This window comes from Numida meleagris, chromosome 13 (assembly GCF_002078875.1).
Source record: "Numida meleagris isolate 19003 breed g44 Domestic line chromosome 13, NumMel1.0, whole genome shotgun sequence".
Classification (NCBI taxonomy): Eukaryota; Metazoa; Chordata; class Aves; order Galliformes; family Numididae; genus Numida; species Numida meleagris.
This window is the reverse complement of record NC_034421.1, coordinates 726,678-746,221: the sequence shown is the minus strand read 5'-3', so window position 1 is coordinate 746,221 and position 19,544 is coordinate 726,678. Positions and strand designations below refer to the sequence as shown.

The window sequence follows — 19,544 nt, the reverse complement described above, 5'->3', positions numbered from 1 at the left end:
AGGGCTCTCAGTGTTACCTTACTTCAAAATTTGGTTATTTTGTGAATATCAAAGACGATGAAGCTGATGGTTAATTCATACTTTAAAGTGTCGACTCCTGTTGTTTAACTGAATTGCAAGTGCAGTGTGTTTAAATTGCAGAAATACGAGAGCTAAGCGTGGTTTCTGAATAGGCTACAGTTTATGAAAGATCCTGAACTCCTTGTCAGTTGCTTCCCTTGGTCTTTGAGAATTAGAATTTGGTGACATTTCTGGTAGTGCATCAAAGCGTTTGAGGAGAGGATATCTGCTGTGGGGATGTTTGGTGTTTAGTCTTGGAACACTGGCAGCCAGCTGCTTACGGCTAATTAAATGAGCGAGGATTTCTCATACAGAGTTAGTTGATTTAATTTCTGTCAGAATGCCCAGGGCGTCAAATGTGTGACTGATCACTGGGAAAACATTCTTAATATGCATTGAAAGAATTAATACAATTAATTCACCACCGCCAGCGGAAAACCAAGGGGTTCAAATATCTCCATGCCATCTTATTTTGTTAAAGCATTTTTATTTGTTACAATGAAAGCTTGGAAAAAGAACAGTTTAAAATGTAAAGATAGCAGAACGTGCGGAGGCTGCCGTTCATTTTTTAAGTCAGAGCTTGTGACTAAAGTATGCTGCTTAGCAACAAATGGGAGAAATCTGAAGGTGATCACACCATTTTGCACTCCCTGAAAATTAATTATTCATGTTCATCCTACCTTCTAAGCACCATCCTTTTCATGTCCCTTTTCTGCTTGAGATGAGAACTATGTGGCTGGTTGAGTCGTGCAGCCTAGGTTTATCATCAGCAATACTTGTGCAGCTGCAGCTGTGATTCAGCTGGAGATTTCAGTTTTCTTTCCCATAATGCTGCACGTAATGTGTACTTATCCTTATGGACCAAGACATAAATGTGTGTGGAGCTGCTGGAGAGGGCCCAGAGGAGGGTCATGAAGATGATCAGAAGGCTGGAGCACCTCTCCTATGAAGATAGGCTGAAGGAACCAGGCTTTATCAGCCTGGGAAAGAGAACGCTCTGGGAAGACCTCATTGCGGCCTTCTAGTATTTAAAGGGAAATTATAAACAGGAGGGGAATCAACTTACATGGGTAGATAGTGATAGACAAGGGGAAATGGTTTTAAACTAAAGGAAGAGAGATTTAGATTGGATGTTAGGGGTGAGTTTTTTACTGAGCGGTGAGGTGCTGGCACAGGCTGCCCAGAGAGGCTGTGGATGCTCTGTCCCTGGAGGTGTTCAAGGCCAGGTTGGATGGGGCTCTGGGCAATCTGATCTAGTACTTGATCTAGTGGCTGGCAGCCTGGCTGTGGCAGGGAGGTTGGAACTTGGTCCTTGAGGTCTCTTCCAACCCAAGCCATTCTCTGATTCTATACATGGCCATTTCATCAAGCTCGTACTTCAGTCTCAACTAGCACCATTCACCAGCTCTTGCTGTAACCCCCCCCTCTGTGACTTCTCACACCCTGATGACCCAGTTTGACTTTTCATGTCTTTTTGCATGACTTCAAAGAGCACAAGGTTGCTTTTCTTTTTAGGTTTGATTTGCTTTAGGAAATTACTTGTACCCCAGGTTTAAAAAAAATATTTTATAAATATTACTTATTAACTATTCTTGGTTTGGGGCAGTTGGAAGCTCTAAAGTTCCTGTTTGATTCCTTTAAAAAAATGTGATGATTGTCTGCCCTAGCTGACTAAGAATACTTCCCCCAGTCTGGTTAGAATCCTTAAATTTAGTTTTTGGATTAAAGCTTTTAACAGTTTTTATCTTCAGTAAACAAACATCCCAAAAATCCACTGATGTGCAGAATGCTTTTTCTTGAAATAGTGTACCATTCCTAAGCTTGCATTTAGATAAAAGGCTGTGCTTCTTCAGACAATGAAACCATTTCAAAAAACAAAAGAAAACAAAAACCAAAACAAAGACAAAACAAAACAAAAAAACCCACCCAAAACACAGAGGAGAGGAAGCAGCTCTGAGTTGTAGGAACAATTCTAGCTGACTGTTCTGGAAATGATCTTCAGAATTACCTCATTATTTATTCTTGGTGCACCAATTAAACAAACACTTTTCTATATATAGAAACAGGATGGGCTTAGCTTACTTTTTCAGGGTCATTTTCAGAGACAGACATTAAAGATATACAGGATCATATTACTCAACATGGCAGACACTGTGCATAGCACATGTGCAAATGCATATGTGTAAGGTTACACATTAATTGCAAAGTTGCTAGTGAATAAAGGAAAGTCAGATTCCTGGTGGATGTGACTTGAATTCTCTCTGTTTGGGGTAACAATGCATGTGGTATTTAAGCCACCTGAACTATGGCAGGAATCCCTAAGAAGCCGATGTGGCTGAGAAAGAAAAAATAATCACATTTTAGTGTTAGTAACACATTGTGGAAAAGATTAAGATCACAATTATTTGTTCAAATGGTCACGTGAAGTAGATATTAGTCAAAAATAAAATCCTGATTATGATTTGTCAGTGAGTGATGTGCAATATAATGCTCCTAGTTATATGAAGTATAGTCAAGGCAGCAGTTGAAATATCTTCACCATCTCAAAAGACTTTATTTATAGATTAGCACCTGACACAGAGATTTGCAGTAGAACAGTCCTCAAAAGTTTCTAGGAGGTTTTTTTTTATTTGGCATGGGCAGGCCTCTTGAAGGATCTCTAGATTTCTGTTGCTGTGGTATAGCCGAAGGTGATCTGAGTATGTGACCGTTCCGTAAGAGGAATCTCTCATCTCAAACTTTCAGTCTGCAAGCCTAATAAATATAGTACAACATTCTGTCAGTTACAAAAAAAGTGGGTTGAGACACTTCAGAATGCATCTGTAAAAAAATACACGTTGGCAGTTAGAATCAGGTAATAGTTTAATACAAATACACAGTGGTTGCTGTGTTTTTTTCTGATTCTTTTTCCCAACTTTTAATTTCCGCTGATTTTAAAGACGAAGCAAGGACAAAATGCACCTTAACAACTCGAGGAGCATGGTAGAGGGGTTCGGTTGTTAAAGAAAATTTGAGTGGACGTTAGAAGTGTACTATGTGTTAATAGCCTTGGTTGGTTTAGGTCTCCTTAGTCCTGATATAAATGATAATGAAGGAATGTGAGTTATTTTAGGCTCTGAAAGTTTGACAGTTGTATTACTCTGGTACATTAAAAAGGATATGAGATATAAAGGTCACAAGAAAAATTGCAACTTCTGCTATCTATGCTTAAGATTCCAAGGATTTTGTTGTATGTAAAAAATGCTTTGAAAGTTTCATAATTTCTTGTACCATCAACTAATTATATTTAGTCTGGTGTTAATCTGTTTCCAAAGACATAATACCCAAAAGAAAAGAAGTTTATTAGCAAGAACTGCCAATGGGCTGCTGCTCTGTTTTCTCTAAATGTCAGTTGTCCAAGTGTGACACACCTCGAGTCAGACCAACATGAAAATGAAGTACATGTTGCAGATGGAAGTCCCTGGCTATGGAGTACTGGACTAGGAGCCATCTTGAGAAGAGCTCCACGTTAATTCTGCTGAGTAGACATTACAGACTGCAGTAATACTGAAGCAGCATTCCTGAGGGCAAACACATGGATAACTCAGACAGAAATCAAGTTAGGATAAGAGAAGGAAAACAAACCAAACAAACCAAACATAGGAAAGATGTAAGAAAGATGAAAGGTGAATAGAGAATCTGAAAACAGTGCAAACACAGCAATCATGAGAACTAAGTTTCAAAGAAGCCATAAGACGTTGTTACTTCAACTAATTTCAAATGATGCTGTGAGCATGTAACACAGACCTACAGTGCAGCTGCGCAGTCCTGGTGCCACCAGCCCCTGGCCAAGAGGAGGCTGGGGATCTCATCAGTGTGCGTAAACACCTGAAGGGAGGGTGCAAAGAGGACAGAGCCAGGCTCACTTCAGTGGCCCCCAGTGCCAGAAGGAGAGACAACGGGCACAAACTGGAACACAGGAGGTTCCCTGACCAGCAGGGAGAACCTTTTCACTGTAAGGGTGACTGAGCACCCAGAGAATTTGTGGAATCTTTCTCCTTGGAGATCCTCAGAATCCACCCGGGTGTGGGCCTGGGTGAGGTGGCCCTGCTCGAGCAGAGGGTCTGGACCAGGCGACCTCCAGAGGTCTCTTCAGCTTCAGGCACGTTGTGATTCTGTGATTTACATTCACAAAAAAAAACAAATAGAAATGAGAATGGTGAAAGCATCGTTCTGGGAGCTGAGGAAGAAGCTGGGAGCTGAAAAACAAGATTGCATTTCTGAATAATTGGAATAAATATTAGTTTTTTAGTAATGATATTGTTTCTCTTTGATAGTTGATGATAAAAAGATGAAGTAAAAAGAAGCAATGCTGAGTGACCAAAGACCTGACAAATGAAATCTACCTTTTTATTTGCAGAGGGAAGCTCTTGGGTATTATGTTAAATGAAAGCTAAAAAAATAGTAACTGTTTATCCACAATTGAATACTGCTAGGAATAGTGTTTTATAGCAGTTGTGGATTAAGATCATTCTGCCATGCTCTAAAAATCTCACTAAAATTAGTATATATGCAGGCCCACTTTGATATATTGCAGCAACATCTTCTGTTTAGACAACAAATCACCATAGCAGTGCAGTAGCCCTGGTTACACTTACTAAATTGAGTAAAACTGAAGAACTCATCTCTTAGGTAACTATTGTCTAGCCAAACTATTGAACATTTCTTCCCGGTTTTCAAGACATTCTTGCTGAGAACATTTGTCGCAAAGAAGCTTGTAAAATACAGATCAAAAAAGTAAAGTAAAAGGCTAGCATGCTTGTATTGAAATATCTGAAAGATGAACTCTTTAACATTGTATACTCAAAATAAGTGGCACTGAAGCTTTAAAGCATAATTGAGTATTTCCTTGTACAACCTCATCAGGACATTTTGTCAGTCCTGTTCATACAATTTCTCTTTATGATGTTTTTAAAGGAGTAACTTTTTTTTTCCCCTAAGACTCTACAAGCTGGGGAAGGTAACAGTGCTTTAGAGATTATTTTTTTAGAGAATCCTTAGTCCCTTTTTATTTAGTCTCTGTTTTTCTCAGCTTTCTAGCATATACATGCAGTTAGCTGCAACAAATTAGTAGGGAAAACAGGTAAGAGTTTGTTTTTATTTAGTAACTACACTACTTCCCTTAAAGAGCCTGAAGAGAAGTTAAAATTAAGAAATGAACAATTTCAAATGTCAGTGTTCATCGACTCAAAAAAGAGGACTGCAGTTCTGAATTATAACTCAGCTATTTTCTGATTGCAATTTTCAGTGGTCAGTGGGGTGGGGCTGGAAGCTCTAAACTCCAAATATTACCAAATATTCATTTTTCTCATTAGTAATGCAACCTTTTAAACTTACACACTTCAGAATTTTAATCTTGATTTAAACAGACCAAACCAACTACGGATTGCAAGCAATTTACTTAACAATTATATGCTGTTACCCTTACTATCCTCACCAAATTTCACCCGTATCTTCCAGATGACAGATACTACTTCTCATACTTTGAAGCTGAATTTAGAACAAACTAGCAAAATAATAAAAATATATATATATATTATTGGCAAATGCATCTATCATTTTTGTATTATTCTTGACTAGGTTGCTAGCCAACCGTGGAACACATTTAGAAATCCTATTAAAGAGAGGAAATTTTGGAAGGGATGACTATTAAAAAAAAGAAGAAAAAAATGTATATATTGCTGGTGATGGTATTTTCAGAGAAAGAAGGTAGATCAAAGTCAAGTAGATACTGAAGACTTCATATAGAAAACAAAACAAAGGGTTTATGCTTTGCTTGAGTTGATTCTGCAAATATCCAAAATTCTTGCCATTATATCAAGGAGTGGACATGTGGAATAAATTTTAATTACAAAGTATTACAAAATCCTGGAGCAATAGTTTCTGAATTCTTCAGTTTCTACCCCTACTTGCATTTCTAAAAACCCACAGACTGCAGAAAACAGATCAACTGTTTCAGCATTTATCCATGGTTTTTTTTTGGCTGTGTGTAGGTTAAGTATGACTCCTTGGCTTCGTTTTCAACTTTAGGTGGTTTCATGACATGAGACTTCTCCCACCTTTCTTGACAGATGGTTACCACTGCTTCAGAAGAACAAACCACTAACATGCATCCAGAAATTATTATAACCTAGACTGTATTGTAACCTCATAAAGATACCCAGACAGAAAAAGCGAAGCCATAGAACAATAACTGCATTTTAAAGAAAAAAATAGAAAACAGAATACTTCCACACAAAACAACATTTTAGTAAAATAATATATACATATATTATTTGATTGCACTGCATGACTTTGATCTAGCATATAATGCAGCTAACGCTTTACAACATCTTCACATAGCTTTTATTTTCACCTTACACAAATCTAAGGAAAAAAAGTACTGACAAAGCTGACATGCAATACTGCATGTCAGTACTGTCAGCCTGGAAAAAGAAAAACAGTAAAAAAAACCCCAGTTTGTTTAATATCTTACCGATGCAAATGCACAAACAATACATGTCTTCGAAAGTTGTTCAGCCCCCCTTTTTTTGAGCCAAGTTCCTTAGGACACGCATTCAGGACAATTACATTTTTAGTTCAGTTTTCTGGTATCCTAGCACCACTGTTCAGGCATTTTCTATGCAGAACATCTCTGGTCTTATTGCTCTGAATAAGCAAATGCCTCATGGAAGGACTTTAATACTCAATGAAAAAAGTAGCGCGTACAGCAATAGAAGTCCTAATCTTAGCTACACACTAAAACAAAAAATGTTCTGATCTCAATGCAGGGAAATCAGAAGCAAGAAGTATGCACAGCTAGAATAATTTATTTTTTAAATTAATGAATTTTAATTTTGTTATGGATCTGCTTATTGGTGAAATTTGCATCTGCAGAAAAAGATGTTCATTTTCAAAATCTCACAGCTCAGATTGTAAATTAACAAGTTTGTAATTCATACTTCAAATGCACAGCAAACACTGAATCTGAAATTGCACATATGTTCTTTCCTGAGCTTAAATAGAAAACTAATAATTTCTTGTTTAATTATGGAGATCATATAGATCTGTCATTAAAATTTTAAAATATTCATATGCAAGTCTTTACAGAAATAAAGAGTTAATAAAGAGTTTGTGAACAGCTAATGTGAATACATTAGCATGTAATGAGAGATTGGTAATGATCAATCTTTTTGGCAATTGCAGTTTGCTGCATAGCTGTCGCATCAAAGCTGAGTGCATAATACACGGTTTTTAACAATGTAAACATTCACAAACTGTCAAAATAATCCTGTTTCCTCTCTGCTTTATGCTACAAAGAATGCTAAGATATATTCTAGGCGACAACAGCTTTACTGAATTCACTGACAGATATTCTATTTAAGACATTTAAATGTGAGTGCAATAGGATATGGAAAGAAGACAATACTAGAAGAACTGTTAATACTTTCAGAAAACCTTACCTAGAAAAGTATCACATTATATGAGAGAAGACATGCTCTGTTATAAAAGAATAGTCCCAATGGTATACCTATATTTTACTTTCAAGTAAGTGAGGTGAAAGAGCTTTTAGCTTTAACAAGACATACCTTTCAAAAGGAAACTATCAGTAAGACTTAGCACTCAATTTTAATGGCTTGATGAAGAATTTAGTTCATTCAGAGTTACTATAAAATTTGTTAAAGTGCTATAGAAATAAAAATCATTTGCATTTCTGTATTAAAAATTTTCCTCGTGAAACCTGCCTTCTCTAATAACTAGCTCAGATACCAAACTTGATGGAACAACATTAGCAGGAAAGAGCTGCTTGTCTTAGAGGGCATTTCTTAAATATTTCATGTACCTTGCCACAGTACTGTGCAAGAAAAGCTTATCTATGACGTATGCCGGTCAGTCTCATTAGTCATCTTTTGTTTTTTTCCTTAGATAATGCCTCTTTGTAAGTCATGTGAATAAAGTCAAATAGTTGTGTGGCATTGACGGCATTACCCAGAATTTCAGAGAGTTTGTCCTTGGACAGCGTCACTAGCTCGGCGATGCTTTTCACATGGTTCATTAAGGCATGGCAGTTTTTTGCATTAACACCTGGCATTTTTAATAGAAAGTCCTGAGGACCAGGGTTATACTTGTCTGACTCAGGAAGAGTTTCGGAATCTGCTGTGACCGCCACTGCTGTTTCTGCATCAGGTTGTGGACGGTTTTGTTTTAACTCTTCAAACAGTTCAGCAGTAGCATGGGGTGAGGGACACCACAGGATACGTAACTTTGGGAAATGGAGTGTGAGAAGAGTCAGTTTAGAAGTAACATCACTACTGGAAATCTCCTGACGTAGGGAACCTTGTGGAATCAAGGAGAAAGGTTTGTTAGGATCAAATTCAATCAGAAGAATCGGTCGCTTATAGTAACGTGACATAGAAATGCACTGTGTATACAGTCTTCCATTATTTAAGGAGCCAATAAGATCACTGATACTTTTTCGCTCTACACAGATATCAGGAGTTAAAATGTAGTCTCCAACTTCCAAAGTAACAGGCTCAATGTCAATACCACGACGGTGAATCAGTGATGGAAGCTCACTACGAAATTCCCGCATGTCCACTATGATAGTCTGCTGAGCACTCTTCTGTGCCTGTCCACCTGAAGAGCAAAACAAATAGACTTAACCTATAGTCATGACCCGCAACTCTACCTTTCCTGAAGCATATTCCATAACGGAAGAGATGTTTTTATTTCTCTCCACCTCACTACAGGCAATACTGGTCTCATAATCAACAGGCTGTCCAGAAATAATCCAAATGTGATCTGTCTTAATGGTAAAATACTAATTAATCTATAGTTTCTTTTCAAAGAAATATATAATTCATTGTTATTTCACAGAGAAGACAGTGAGAGATGACTAAAGCAGATACTACTTGTTCCTCATCAGGACTCTAGAATCCTTGTGCCTCAGTCACCCACCCACATGTTTTGGACGGGATTCAACCACAGCAGCTCACAGGCCTTTTTCATGGCTCGGAGCTGCAAGTCTACCTTGAGGAACTGCTCACCTGCTTTGCGTGTGTCAGTGGAAGAAGAGGCAGGTTTAACATCTCTTATTAGGTCTAGGTTTGTCTCATCTCTTCCTTCTCTTTCTTCGGGAACAACCATACTGGCCCTTTCTCTAAGGAAGGATAAACCAAGAATCGCTAAAAACTGCAGTTAAAAGTCAGTACAAAATTACATAGAGTTGAATGCTACTTGAAAACCTGACAAGAAATGCACTCCAGACTGTTTGGGCTAGATTCTAGACTTCTATTCTCAATTTTTAGCACTTCCAAGTGTCTTTTTATTTTTAGAAATTTTCAGAGCATATGAAACAAAAGAACTAATGACTAGAACTAGAAGTATAAGCTGGTGAGAAGACAATGTCTAAGAAAATAATCGTTTTGCTCCTGAATACTACTTAAGTCATGAAAACCTCAGAAATATCTTACAAGATGTGTTACCTGCAGACAAAAACACGTTTACAGAAGTTTCCAATATGAAATTCATAGACAATTAAGTAAAAACATCAGTTGTGCCAGGTAGCTTATTTAAAGCCTTCAGAGTTAAAAAACCATTTAAAGCACAAGCACATAAGGAAATGATGTGAAAAATTAATAATGTAGATAATAAGCTAATTGTTACCGAATTAGTTTTTCAAAGGCCTCCTTCTCTTTTCTCAGGGCTGTGAGATAGCGCTGTTCTTCTGTTGAACTTCCATAGATGAGGAAATAAACCCTACAGGTTTGGAAGAAAAAAAAGATTACAGATACTTAAGATTAGTAGCAGTAACTGCCTGAAAAATTCTTATATCCAGTTTTCCCTCTTTTACCAACATCAGATACTCTTCCTGAAACTTTGGGATTCAACCAGAGTGGATTGCCAGAAGCGCACAACAGATTTTATTTTTCTTTTAAGATAAAAACTGGACCAACTACATTCTTGATTAGCACCAAGTGAACTTGCCTCAGAGGCTTCCCAGGTCTGCCTGCCTTGTAGATTTCCAGCTGCCGAACAAAAGTTAGTTCTGCATCATACAGTACAACGTATCTTGGCTCTACTTCATGCAGTACCCGAGTGAGAGCATAGGGATCACTGCAACCCTGCAATGGATGAATAATTGTAAGCGGGTTTTTGAAAATACCATAGTAAGAATCTGAGGGTAAGTTCACAGGGAAATCTTCGAGAATGGTCTCTTCAATACTGTCTTCTTGGCTTCCGTTTAATTCTTTGTTATCTTCCACATCCAACTCCTCTCTGTTTTCCTCCTCAGTTTTCCCTATCATTTGGACTATAGTTTGGTCATGCTGCTTCTTGTGTTTGTTTTGTTTTGAAGAAGTAGGGAGTTTGGCTTTTTTGGGTTGAGGTCCTGTGCCTGGTCTGGCATTTCCTTTGGCCTTCACCATTTTTCTGTCCTTAATCCACACTTCTCCAGCTTTCTCATCCTTTCCAAATGTTTTATTATACAGTCTCACTAAAAAGGCTTCTGCTCCATCAGTAATACACTCCTTGAGCTGTGCACAAGCTCGGTCATCACTGGCACAAATAAGCACTTGCCCTGCAGTCAAGAAACAACATCACATTTATAATCTGTTACACTGTAATTCCTTTTATCCAGCCACAAGACATCTTGAGCAAATAAATTGTTTTTAATGATCCTAGAAGTATGCCTGCCAAATGCCTTTACACTTGGTGGTCACAGTTGCTCTGGACTTTCAGGAAGTCTGAATTATACCATGTTTTGTACCCAACAAGATCAGAGAAGGTTAATGGAAGTTCAGCATTCCTTATTCTCACACCATCTGAATCAGTTTTTTCTCTTGATCATTTGAAAGAAAGCAGATACAGTATGTATTGAAGCAGCCAACTTTTTTTTTTTAATATAAATTGTTTTTAATGCAGAATAAGACGACTTAATCGAGACTGTTCTAGTTTTCAGCCTCTGTCACCTGTGTCAGGGATTCTAAAAAATACATGTTTCACACAGTATTACTGACAGTTGTGGGCCCTAAAGAACAATTCTCTGCTAGCTGACTCAGATAAACTCCTACAACACGAGGCGAGAGAGCCAGTTCTTATCCACAGTCAGAACACTGTGGGTGGGAGAAAAGAACACTTTTTTTACCCTTACAATTTCCTAAAATAAAACTTGGTGAAATTTAAGGGAATGAAAAATCCTATAATAGGAAAAGCAGAAAAGGAGTTAGAAACACACTGGGTAAGAGATAACAGTGAGACAACTATGGAAATGTTGTAATGTGGAGATGAGGTGCAAGGCCAAAGTTACACTGGTAGAGGAGTCATCTGGTTCCATCAAATGGAAGCGCCAACACAAACCATTGGCGGCCACCTTCAGCTTTCAGTTTGATACTATTCTGGGAAAGGTCACATTTCAATGTGGAAGTTTTTGTAGTAGTTTTAAAACCAAATATTTTTACATAAACACTTTGTCTTAAGGCCACAAATTATTATATTAAAAACTATTAAAATAATATTCTCTCACCTGGACCACCAAGGTCTTCACTGTTCTTATTCTCATTTTCAATCTCATTCAATACTTCTCTCAAAGCTTCCCATTTTGGGTTACTTTCTAGAATCAATTCCCTTTTCAGTTCTGAAACAAAGTACAATTGAACATAGCAGCTTTTACAAGCCAAAATACTCTTCAGAACTTTAAATTAATGGTTCAATGTCATAGTGTGATAGCTGTTGGCAAGCACAATAATCAACAGCCTACATATGCAACTCGTTATACTGATGGGGCTCAAGAACACTCTTAAAATTATAAACATTTAAAAATGTGGAAAAATGCTTTAATGAAGCAAAACGTTGAAGTATTCACTTTTCCTTCAATTCTGAAACTCCTGAATATATATCTGTGTATTTTAAATTAAAATAACAGCAGCTTCCTATCCCTTCATATGAAATGAATAAGATGAAGCTAAATACCTATGCAATTCAAGAACAATCCCATACAAGCTCTCCCAGTGACTGGGTGAGCAAGGTGAGAAGAATCTTTTACTTTGTGACTCTGTTCTATGTTTTTTATTACATACTTTTTGAACAAAGATTATGTCTTGATATCTTATGTAGCTGACTGAGGTCTAGAGCTGTTTAAGACCAATGTTCTGAACCACAGCCCAAGTAATAAAATGCAGACTGTTCAAAACCACGTGACACTCTCCAATTTAAAACTAGGAATGATGAGTACCATTTTCCTTCTTTATATCTCTGTTTTCAGAGACTTTGCCTTTTTGATTCACTTTCTCATCTGCAATGCGATAAACTCTGGCTCGAGCATTTACAAACATGGAAGTACTGGAGTCAAGAAACAGCCAACCTAAAGACGAAAAGAAGATGACATTTAAAATGTGTATGCTTCAGACCTTTCCAATAAAAGCCCACATCTCTTATCTGGATTACCTGTACTACCCGCACTACCTGCTCACTAAGTAACTACTAGCTTAATAAAAGGCAGAAATATGATACAAATCTCACACTGTTAAGTAACAGCAGTTATGTGGGCAGATAAAAGCATTACGTGTCAATAAAAACCTACGTCCTTATGGCTAGTTATATAAAACCTAATTAGATACCTTTGTATGTTTAGGAATGTTAATTAAAAGAATCAGCATCTCACTATTTCATGCATTAACTTGTATTCAGTTCTTACCTGAATTCTCACCAAAAGCTTTTTCACTTGCTTTCAGCGACTCCAGAAGATTAAGGAAAGTGACACAATCATACTGAGTTAGATAATGTAGCAAAGTACGCAGTATCTTCAAATCCTGGACCAGAGATTTGGTCTTAGCTCCGAGCTGATGCCAGAGAGGATCTAAATAGTGACGTATTGTCTAGAAATATAAATTGGGAAGTTCAAGATGTCATATATCTACTATACAATCAAGATAGGAATGCCTTTTAAAAAAACCTGTAATATAGATTTTTTTATAAACTCATAAATTCAAAAAACTTAGGCAATTTAACAATTAGCAGCTGTGTAATTTAATGTGTTCAGTACATATTGTCTTTCCCATATTAAAAAATTGGTAATATAAATATGAATTTAATAGGTATGTATTCATATATACATATGAATTTAATATTTTTATATATATATATATATATATATATATATATATTTCACTGGCCTCTGCCTTTAGTATTTAAGATTGCTTATTTAGGTAAAGTAGAAAACATTGTAATGTCATTTAATTTTTAACATAAGATGAATACAATGCAGAAACACCTCCAGATTTTCTAAAGTACAGAACATTTCATGTCAAGACGAGATTACAGTTAATATGCAAATGTTGAAATTTATGATTTTACCCTACAGAAAGTATATGTATGTATGCCAGTCATGTTGCAGACCTGCCAATAACACCATCACACACACAGTTAATTCACATATATAATGGTTAAAAATACAACACTTACATGCATGTGTATGTTATCTATTACATACCATGCTTCATCTAATAAAGAAAATAGAAAACGCAGGTAGGAAATTCAAGAGAAAAACTGGGCAGGGAAGGAAGGCAAGAACACTGCATACCCATCTCTAAATATTGTTATACTGTGAATCGGGATGTTTTTGATATAGGAACTTGCCAAATGAAGTGAGAACAATCAAAACATCAAAAATCCTACTAGCAAACTGTAACATCACCTGCTGGTAATTTAATTATTTTACAAATAATGTTCTTGTTTGCACGCCAAACAGTTCAAAGATGGACATTCCTTTACAAAGGGATCCCTTTACAAGACATAGCAAAACAACCAAAGTGATTACCTTGTCAAAAGCTTTACCAATAGCATTTTCTAAAGATAGGTCTTCTACTTCAAGAGCTGGATTATAACGTTTCAGTTCTCTCAGACATGCATTCAAAATGTCCAGGATTGAAGTCTGGATAGCAAGCATACTAGGGGTCATTGACACATGTATTTCCACCACTTCGGGTTTATGCTTCTCTAAAAATGAGTTCACTGCTATATGAAATCTACAAGGGAAACAGCTTATTAAGATTTACGTGAGTATTTTGCTTCATACCATAATTAAAAAAAGTTCATACAAACTGAAGTTACAATTGATTTAAATGTAAACAGATAAGCTAAATGCAAATCCTAACTCTTTCTACAGAGGCAAGGACTACAGTTTTATGAATGGTCTCATAAAACCACCTGATGATTCCCTGAATATGATCTTTTCATCCTCATCATATGAGCCTATAGCATTGGCGTCTGATCCCTGGAGAATTACTGCACTAGATTCCACATCATTATTGCAGGTAACAAATCCTGAAGTAAAAACGGAAGATCTCATAATGAGGAAACTGTAATGGGCTGATAAACCCTTTGGAATCGCATGGATCCACTAGCAAATACTGTGATATCCTTAGCTTTGAATAATAAGCAGCAGGTCCTTGGCTACAGGAGCTGTGTTGTAACAGTAAGGCTACTGCAGCTACATGGATGCCAGCTGACTTCAACTAACAGAAGAAGACAGAAGAACACTACCACCCTCAAGTCTCCACAGCTAAGAAGCCAAGGAAGAAAATTTAGAGTTTATATTCAACCTTTCTTACCCTATCTACGTCCATTTTTATTTCTTTGTAATACTAAAAGGAAAACTTGAAATTTTGAGTTTACAGTGCAGAACATGAGTACACTGGATGGAGGGAAACCCATTCTAGGCTGGACAGAAGGAGCAAATATGCATACCTCCTGCCCAAGGCAGGAGCACTGAATGGGTCATCAGCTGAGGTGACCAATTCTGTTTGTGGCTCTGCTCCTGAAAGACTTAATGCATGCCACAAGCTTGGCAACTTAGTTTCTAATAGTTATCAAGAAATATTCTTCAGAGATGACATACCCATAGAGGAAGATTACAAAAAAAAAAAAAAAAAAAAAAAAAAAAATACAACTGACCAAACCCAAACCAACAAAACAGACAGAGATAGTCGTGGAGCTTCTTCACAACTGGAAACAAATCCTTCCGCGCACGGCAGAACTGCAAGGCTGTATTCCTGTTACTTCATGGCTTCAAGATGTTTAATAAATTATGCTTATCTTAAGCTAAGTATCACTATCTACTATGATTTCTACTGGCTAAAAGGACTGTTATACTGTAAGGTTCAGCCTCTTAAAGATTTAACTTGAGTCTATTTTCAAAAATACTTCGAGAAATGTAGCATCTTTAAAATCACTTCTGTCAATAATTGAGTGAAATTAATTTGCAAATACAAACAGAGAACGCAGATTAGCAGTGTGATTACATGAAATTCATTTTGTTAGGAATCCATGGTAGCAGTCATAGTAGTTCAGTGGAGTAAAGAGGTGCCTTACCTTGGCCACAGGTAAAGTTTCCTGACAAAAAGGTTTCTCATCACTCTTTCCACTTGGCAAAAACCAGTGTTAAATGCAACTGCATTATCTGTAAAAGCTTTAATGAAGCCTTCCTTGTTCTTTTGGCGATAAAGTCGCAATATAAACGATTCCTGACAGGACTCAATGATTCTGTGTGCTTTGTATACTAAAACCCCTGGGAAAATAAAGTTTTCAAGTTAAAAAGTAGTAAAGAAAGACTGAATACTTAATAATATATTTTTCCCCAAGTTTGTCTTACTCTTCTGTTTTTGTTAAATAAAGTACAATTTCAATCTTCTACTATGATGTTGAACAAACTTTCATGGGTTCATAAAATGGCTTGGGTTGGAAAGGATCTCAAAGATCATCTAGCTCCAACCCCCCCTGCCCTGGGCAGGGCTGCCCCCACATCAGGCTGCCCAGGGCCCATCTGACCTGGCCTTGATCGCCTCCAGGGATGGGGCATCCACAGCTTCTCTGGGCAGCCTGTGCCAGCACCTCACCTCTGTGTGAAAATTTTCCCCTGACATCTAACCTAAATCTCTCCACTTTTAGCTTAAAACTGTTCCCTCTGTCCTATCACCGTTTGCCCGTGTAAGAAGTCAGTCTCTCTCCTGAAACCTAGCAACTCCTTGCTTTCAGTACCACAGACACTCCCAGTTACAGGGCTGGGTTAATGGTGAATCTTTAGCAAAAAAAAAATCTTGTGTTTGAGTAGCAGGACGTCGTAGCTTCCAAAATTGTTTATTCTTCAAGCAGAACTTGAACTTGGGCCTTTTAAAAGGAGGAAGACCGAATGTAAGATGTAACACAGTATTGCCACAGAGCAAGTTCGGTACCTGAATTCTTTCATTACAGAAGTTCTATAATTCCAGACTTGTCAAATATGTTTCTTGGATTATCAAAAATCTTGAACTGTTCTCAAAGAACTTATGAAAACATTTTTTGTGCTATTTCCCCCCTTCTGATATTCATATTCACAACTGTGGACAGAAGGGATTTTCAGTTTTATGGCTACACCAACTTTATTCACAGCTATGAGTATTAGGAAAAAACGATTGTACACATTTTAGTACAGAGAAATGAAACAACAGTTAAGCTGCCTTAAGCATTTGAAGCAAACACTTTTGGGATTTACAGTTCACTCAACCCAGACTTGTTAAAACCAAGGCTTACAGCATACTGTATTTTTCCGAGTCTCTCCCGGTGAAGAGAGGCCTACACGATACTTCTATCTGTGCACAGCTTCCAATGGAATAATAAACATCTTCCTAAAATGGAAGCTAAAGACATCAAGCAGTAAAGCTGTCATCACGCACCTCGGTAAGCTGACAAACTTAAAATAAGTCTAATTTTTATAACAGGTTTCTTCATTCATTTTGACATGCCACTGTTTTCTACACCAAGTTGTGTCAGTTTTACCATGCTACAAGTATTCACTACGTCATTTGTAATGGGCCAAAACCACAGCAAAAAATACTTCTGTGTTGCAATGATCATTTGTTTTCATTTAGCTGGATTTAAGATTTTACCAGGTGTTAATTCACATGTGATTCTACAGTGATTTTCTAAACATTTCTAACATTTCAAAATGCTTTGCTGTATTTTTTTTCCTATGTTTGTTCCCCAAGAAACAAATTTCTGCTGGTTTTGCACGATCTCACGTACAGGCAGTAAGTTTCCAACAGAAGCACGTTTCAGCTGAGCTTTGAATCTCTGCAAAAGCTGCTGTCACATGGACCTCTAGTGGCACCACGAGGAGTACAACTCTAGGTCGTTTCAGCTTGGGAGGTTTTTGATTTTTTAAATCTCTAGTGTGTTTCTTCTTCTCATCCAAACAAAACCCAAAGTAGGGTGCCTCAAAACTCCACTTTTTTTTAAACCTAGAAATAACAGAATTGACAGGCATAGTGTCCTTTGGCTCTAGCATGAAAACTGTTTAAGATGTTTCACAGATTGGAACCTCTCATACATTGACTAAAATGAAAGAGATACAGTTTCTGGAGCAAAAACTTACATTCATCTGAGCATTCAATATTCAGTTGTATTCAGCCATTAAGATGTTAACATTTACATAAAAGTAAAATATTCCTATATCCCTGGCTCTTAATAACTGTTTTAGTAGCAATCTGGGCTGTAAGACGGCTTCCAGCTCAGACAAGTATATAAAAACAACGAGGGCAAGAAGGGGAACAGAACATGGGAGAACAAGCGTGCACAACTTTTATACAACAACAAAAAGGCGCAAGCTATTTCCAGAGTCTTTAGAACAGCGTTATTTCATAATAGAAAGCCTACAAGGTGTTACAAGAGGAAGATTAGTTAGATATAGTTATTTTACTTGATGGGAAAAGTTGTCATGAGGAATTCATTAATGCAAAAAACTGCATGCTTATCAACCATGCACATTAGCAATATAAAATCAGTTTTAATCACAGGCTGTGTTCTGAGAGTATTCTGGACACTATTTCACCAAGCGCAGACAATTATTCTATTGGGAAGCAATGCAGTCAGTGGGAATGCTTATGCTTCTTACGTCAATGGCAGTTTAACTGGTGATTGTTTTCCAAGTGGTTATTGATCTCAAAATCCATACAGACGCATTATCCACTATCTAAAAAGAATGTGGGCGTTTTCAAATTGTTTGATCAAACAAAGCAAACAAGTTTGGACCAAAGATGACCTAATGGCCAAAACTTGGACATCGGAGGTTCCGTACTAACACGTGGAAGAACTTCCTTACGGGGAGGGTGGCAGAACACTGGTGCAGGCTGCCCAGAGAGGTGTGGGGATCTCCTTCTGTGGAGTGTTCAAGACCCATCATGATGCCGAGCTGTGCAACCTATTGCAGGGACCTGCTTTAGCAGGGGCTGGACTTCATCTCTTGAGGTCCCTTCCAACCCCTGCGATTCTACGATGACCATTAAAAGAAAAAAGAACTACATATTTGTTCCTTTCACCGAAGTCTTATTAAAGAAATAATTCTTCGGCCTCAATACCATCAGTAGAACTCTCTGTACAGAGTTAAGCTTTATGTATTTTCAAACAGAACAGTCATATGTTTATTTCATTAAACTCTTACCAGTGATGAGGTTTGCAGGAATTCTGTCGGTAAGGAAATCAACCACGAGGATTCGGCTTGTAGCAAAGAGAACCCCCCCCTGCGTGTAAAACTCATAGCGAGTATTGCTGGGGATCTCGTTGGTGACGCGCCGAGGAAGGTGCACAACTCCATCTGACCGCAGCTGGTCAATAAAATACTCCTACAACAGATACAGTGAGAACACAAAACTTCACTGTGGATGACAAGAGAATCTTAATTACGCACATTCCATTTATTTAGAAAAATAGCCCCAAAGCAACTGAAAACATGGCAGTGTAAGATATACCTGAGAAAGACAGTTACGATTTCTTTTCTTATAGGTATACTTGGTTAAGTATCAGCCTAGTCCGGGTGACTTAAAACCTCGCGTATTTCCAATAGCAGCGACACAGGACTTAAGTGTGACCCACAGACACCGTTTACTCCGGAAGCTGTATCACCCAGTTTTCCCCTGTGTTACTGTAGCACTTTTAGGAGAACAGGCAATTCTAATACCGACTTACGTGCGGAGAATTGGAAAGGGAGCGCCCGCTACCCAAGGCAGTACGGCAGGGAAGCCACTGCGTCAAACTTCACCTCAGAACCCACAGCCTCCGCCGGACACGGACACGGACACGCGCCCGCTCCGCGCCCCGCGGCCCCGCCGCCTCCTCGCCCCGCCCCATGCACCGTCCCGCACCCGCGGCCCGGCCCCGCACCGCTCCGCTCCCTCCGGAACGCGGAGGCGCCGAGCGCGAGCGGTTGCGCTCACCTCTTCGGCGGGGCTCGTGTTCAGCACCAGCACCAGGCTGGCGGGCTCGCAGTAAAGGCGGAGGAAGCGCAGCAGCAAGCGATCGATGCCGAGCCCGCGGGCGCAGACCACCAGCCCGTCCTGGTGGAAGAGGTCCAGGAAGATCTGGCTCTCGTGCTCCAGCAGCGCCGCCATGGCCGCCCCGCGGCCGCTGCAACGGCGCCTGCGCGCGAGACGAGCGCC

General features: G+C 38.3%; 1 protein-coding gene and 1 long non-coding RNA gene across 2 annotated transcripts in view; one reads left to right on the top strand and one right to left on the bottom strand.

Annotated features, from left to right (window-relative positions):
* The window catches only part of LOC110405685, a 382,975-nt gene that overhangs the window by 5,685 nt on the left and 357,746 nt on the right, over window positions 1-19,544 (top strand). The gene's annotated exons all lie outside the window — the stretch shown is intronic.
* On the bottom strand, window positions 5,925-19,542 carry ERCC4 (ERCC excision repair 4, endonuclease catalytic subunit). Its single transcript, XM_021411200.1, has 11 exons — window positions 19,323-19,542; window positions 18,551-18,731; window positions 15,448-15,643; window positions 13,895-14,102; window positions 12,773-12,953; window positions 12,311-12,439; window positions 11,603-11,713; window positions 10,066-10,657; window positions 9,745-9,837; window positions 9,126-9,238; window positions 5,925-8,715 (listed from the first exon to the last, which is right to left on the bottom strand). Exons 1-11 carry the CDS (start codon window positions 19,494-19,496, stop codon window positions 7,982-7,984), a joined length of 2,712 nt encoding a protein of 903 aa, XP_021266875.1. The 5' UTR covers window positions 19,497-19,542; the 3' UTR covers window positions 5,925-7,981.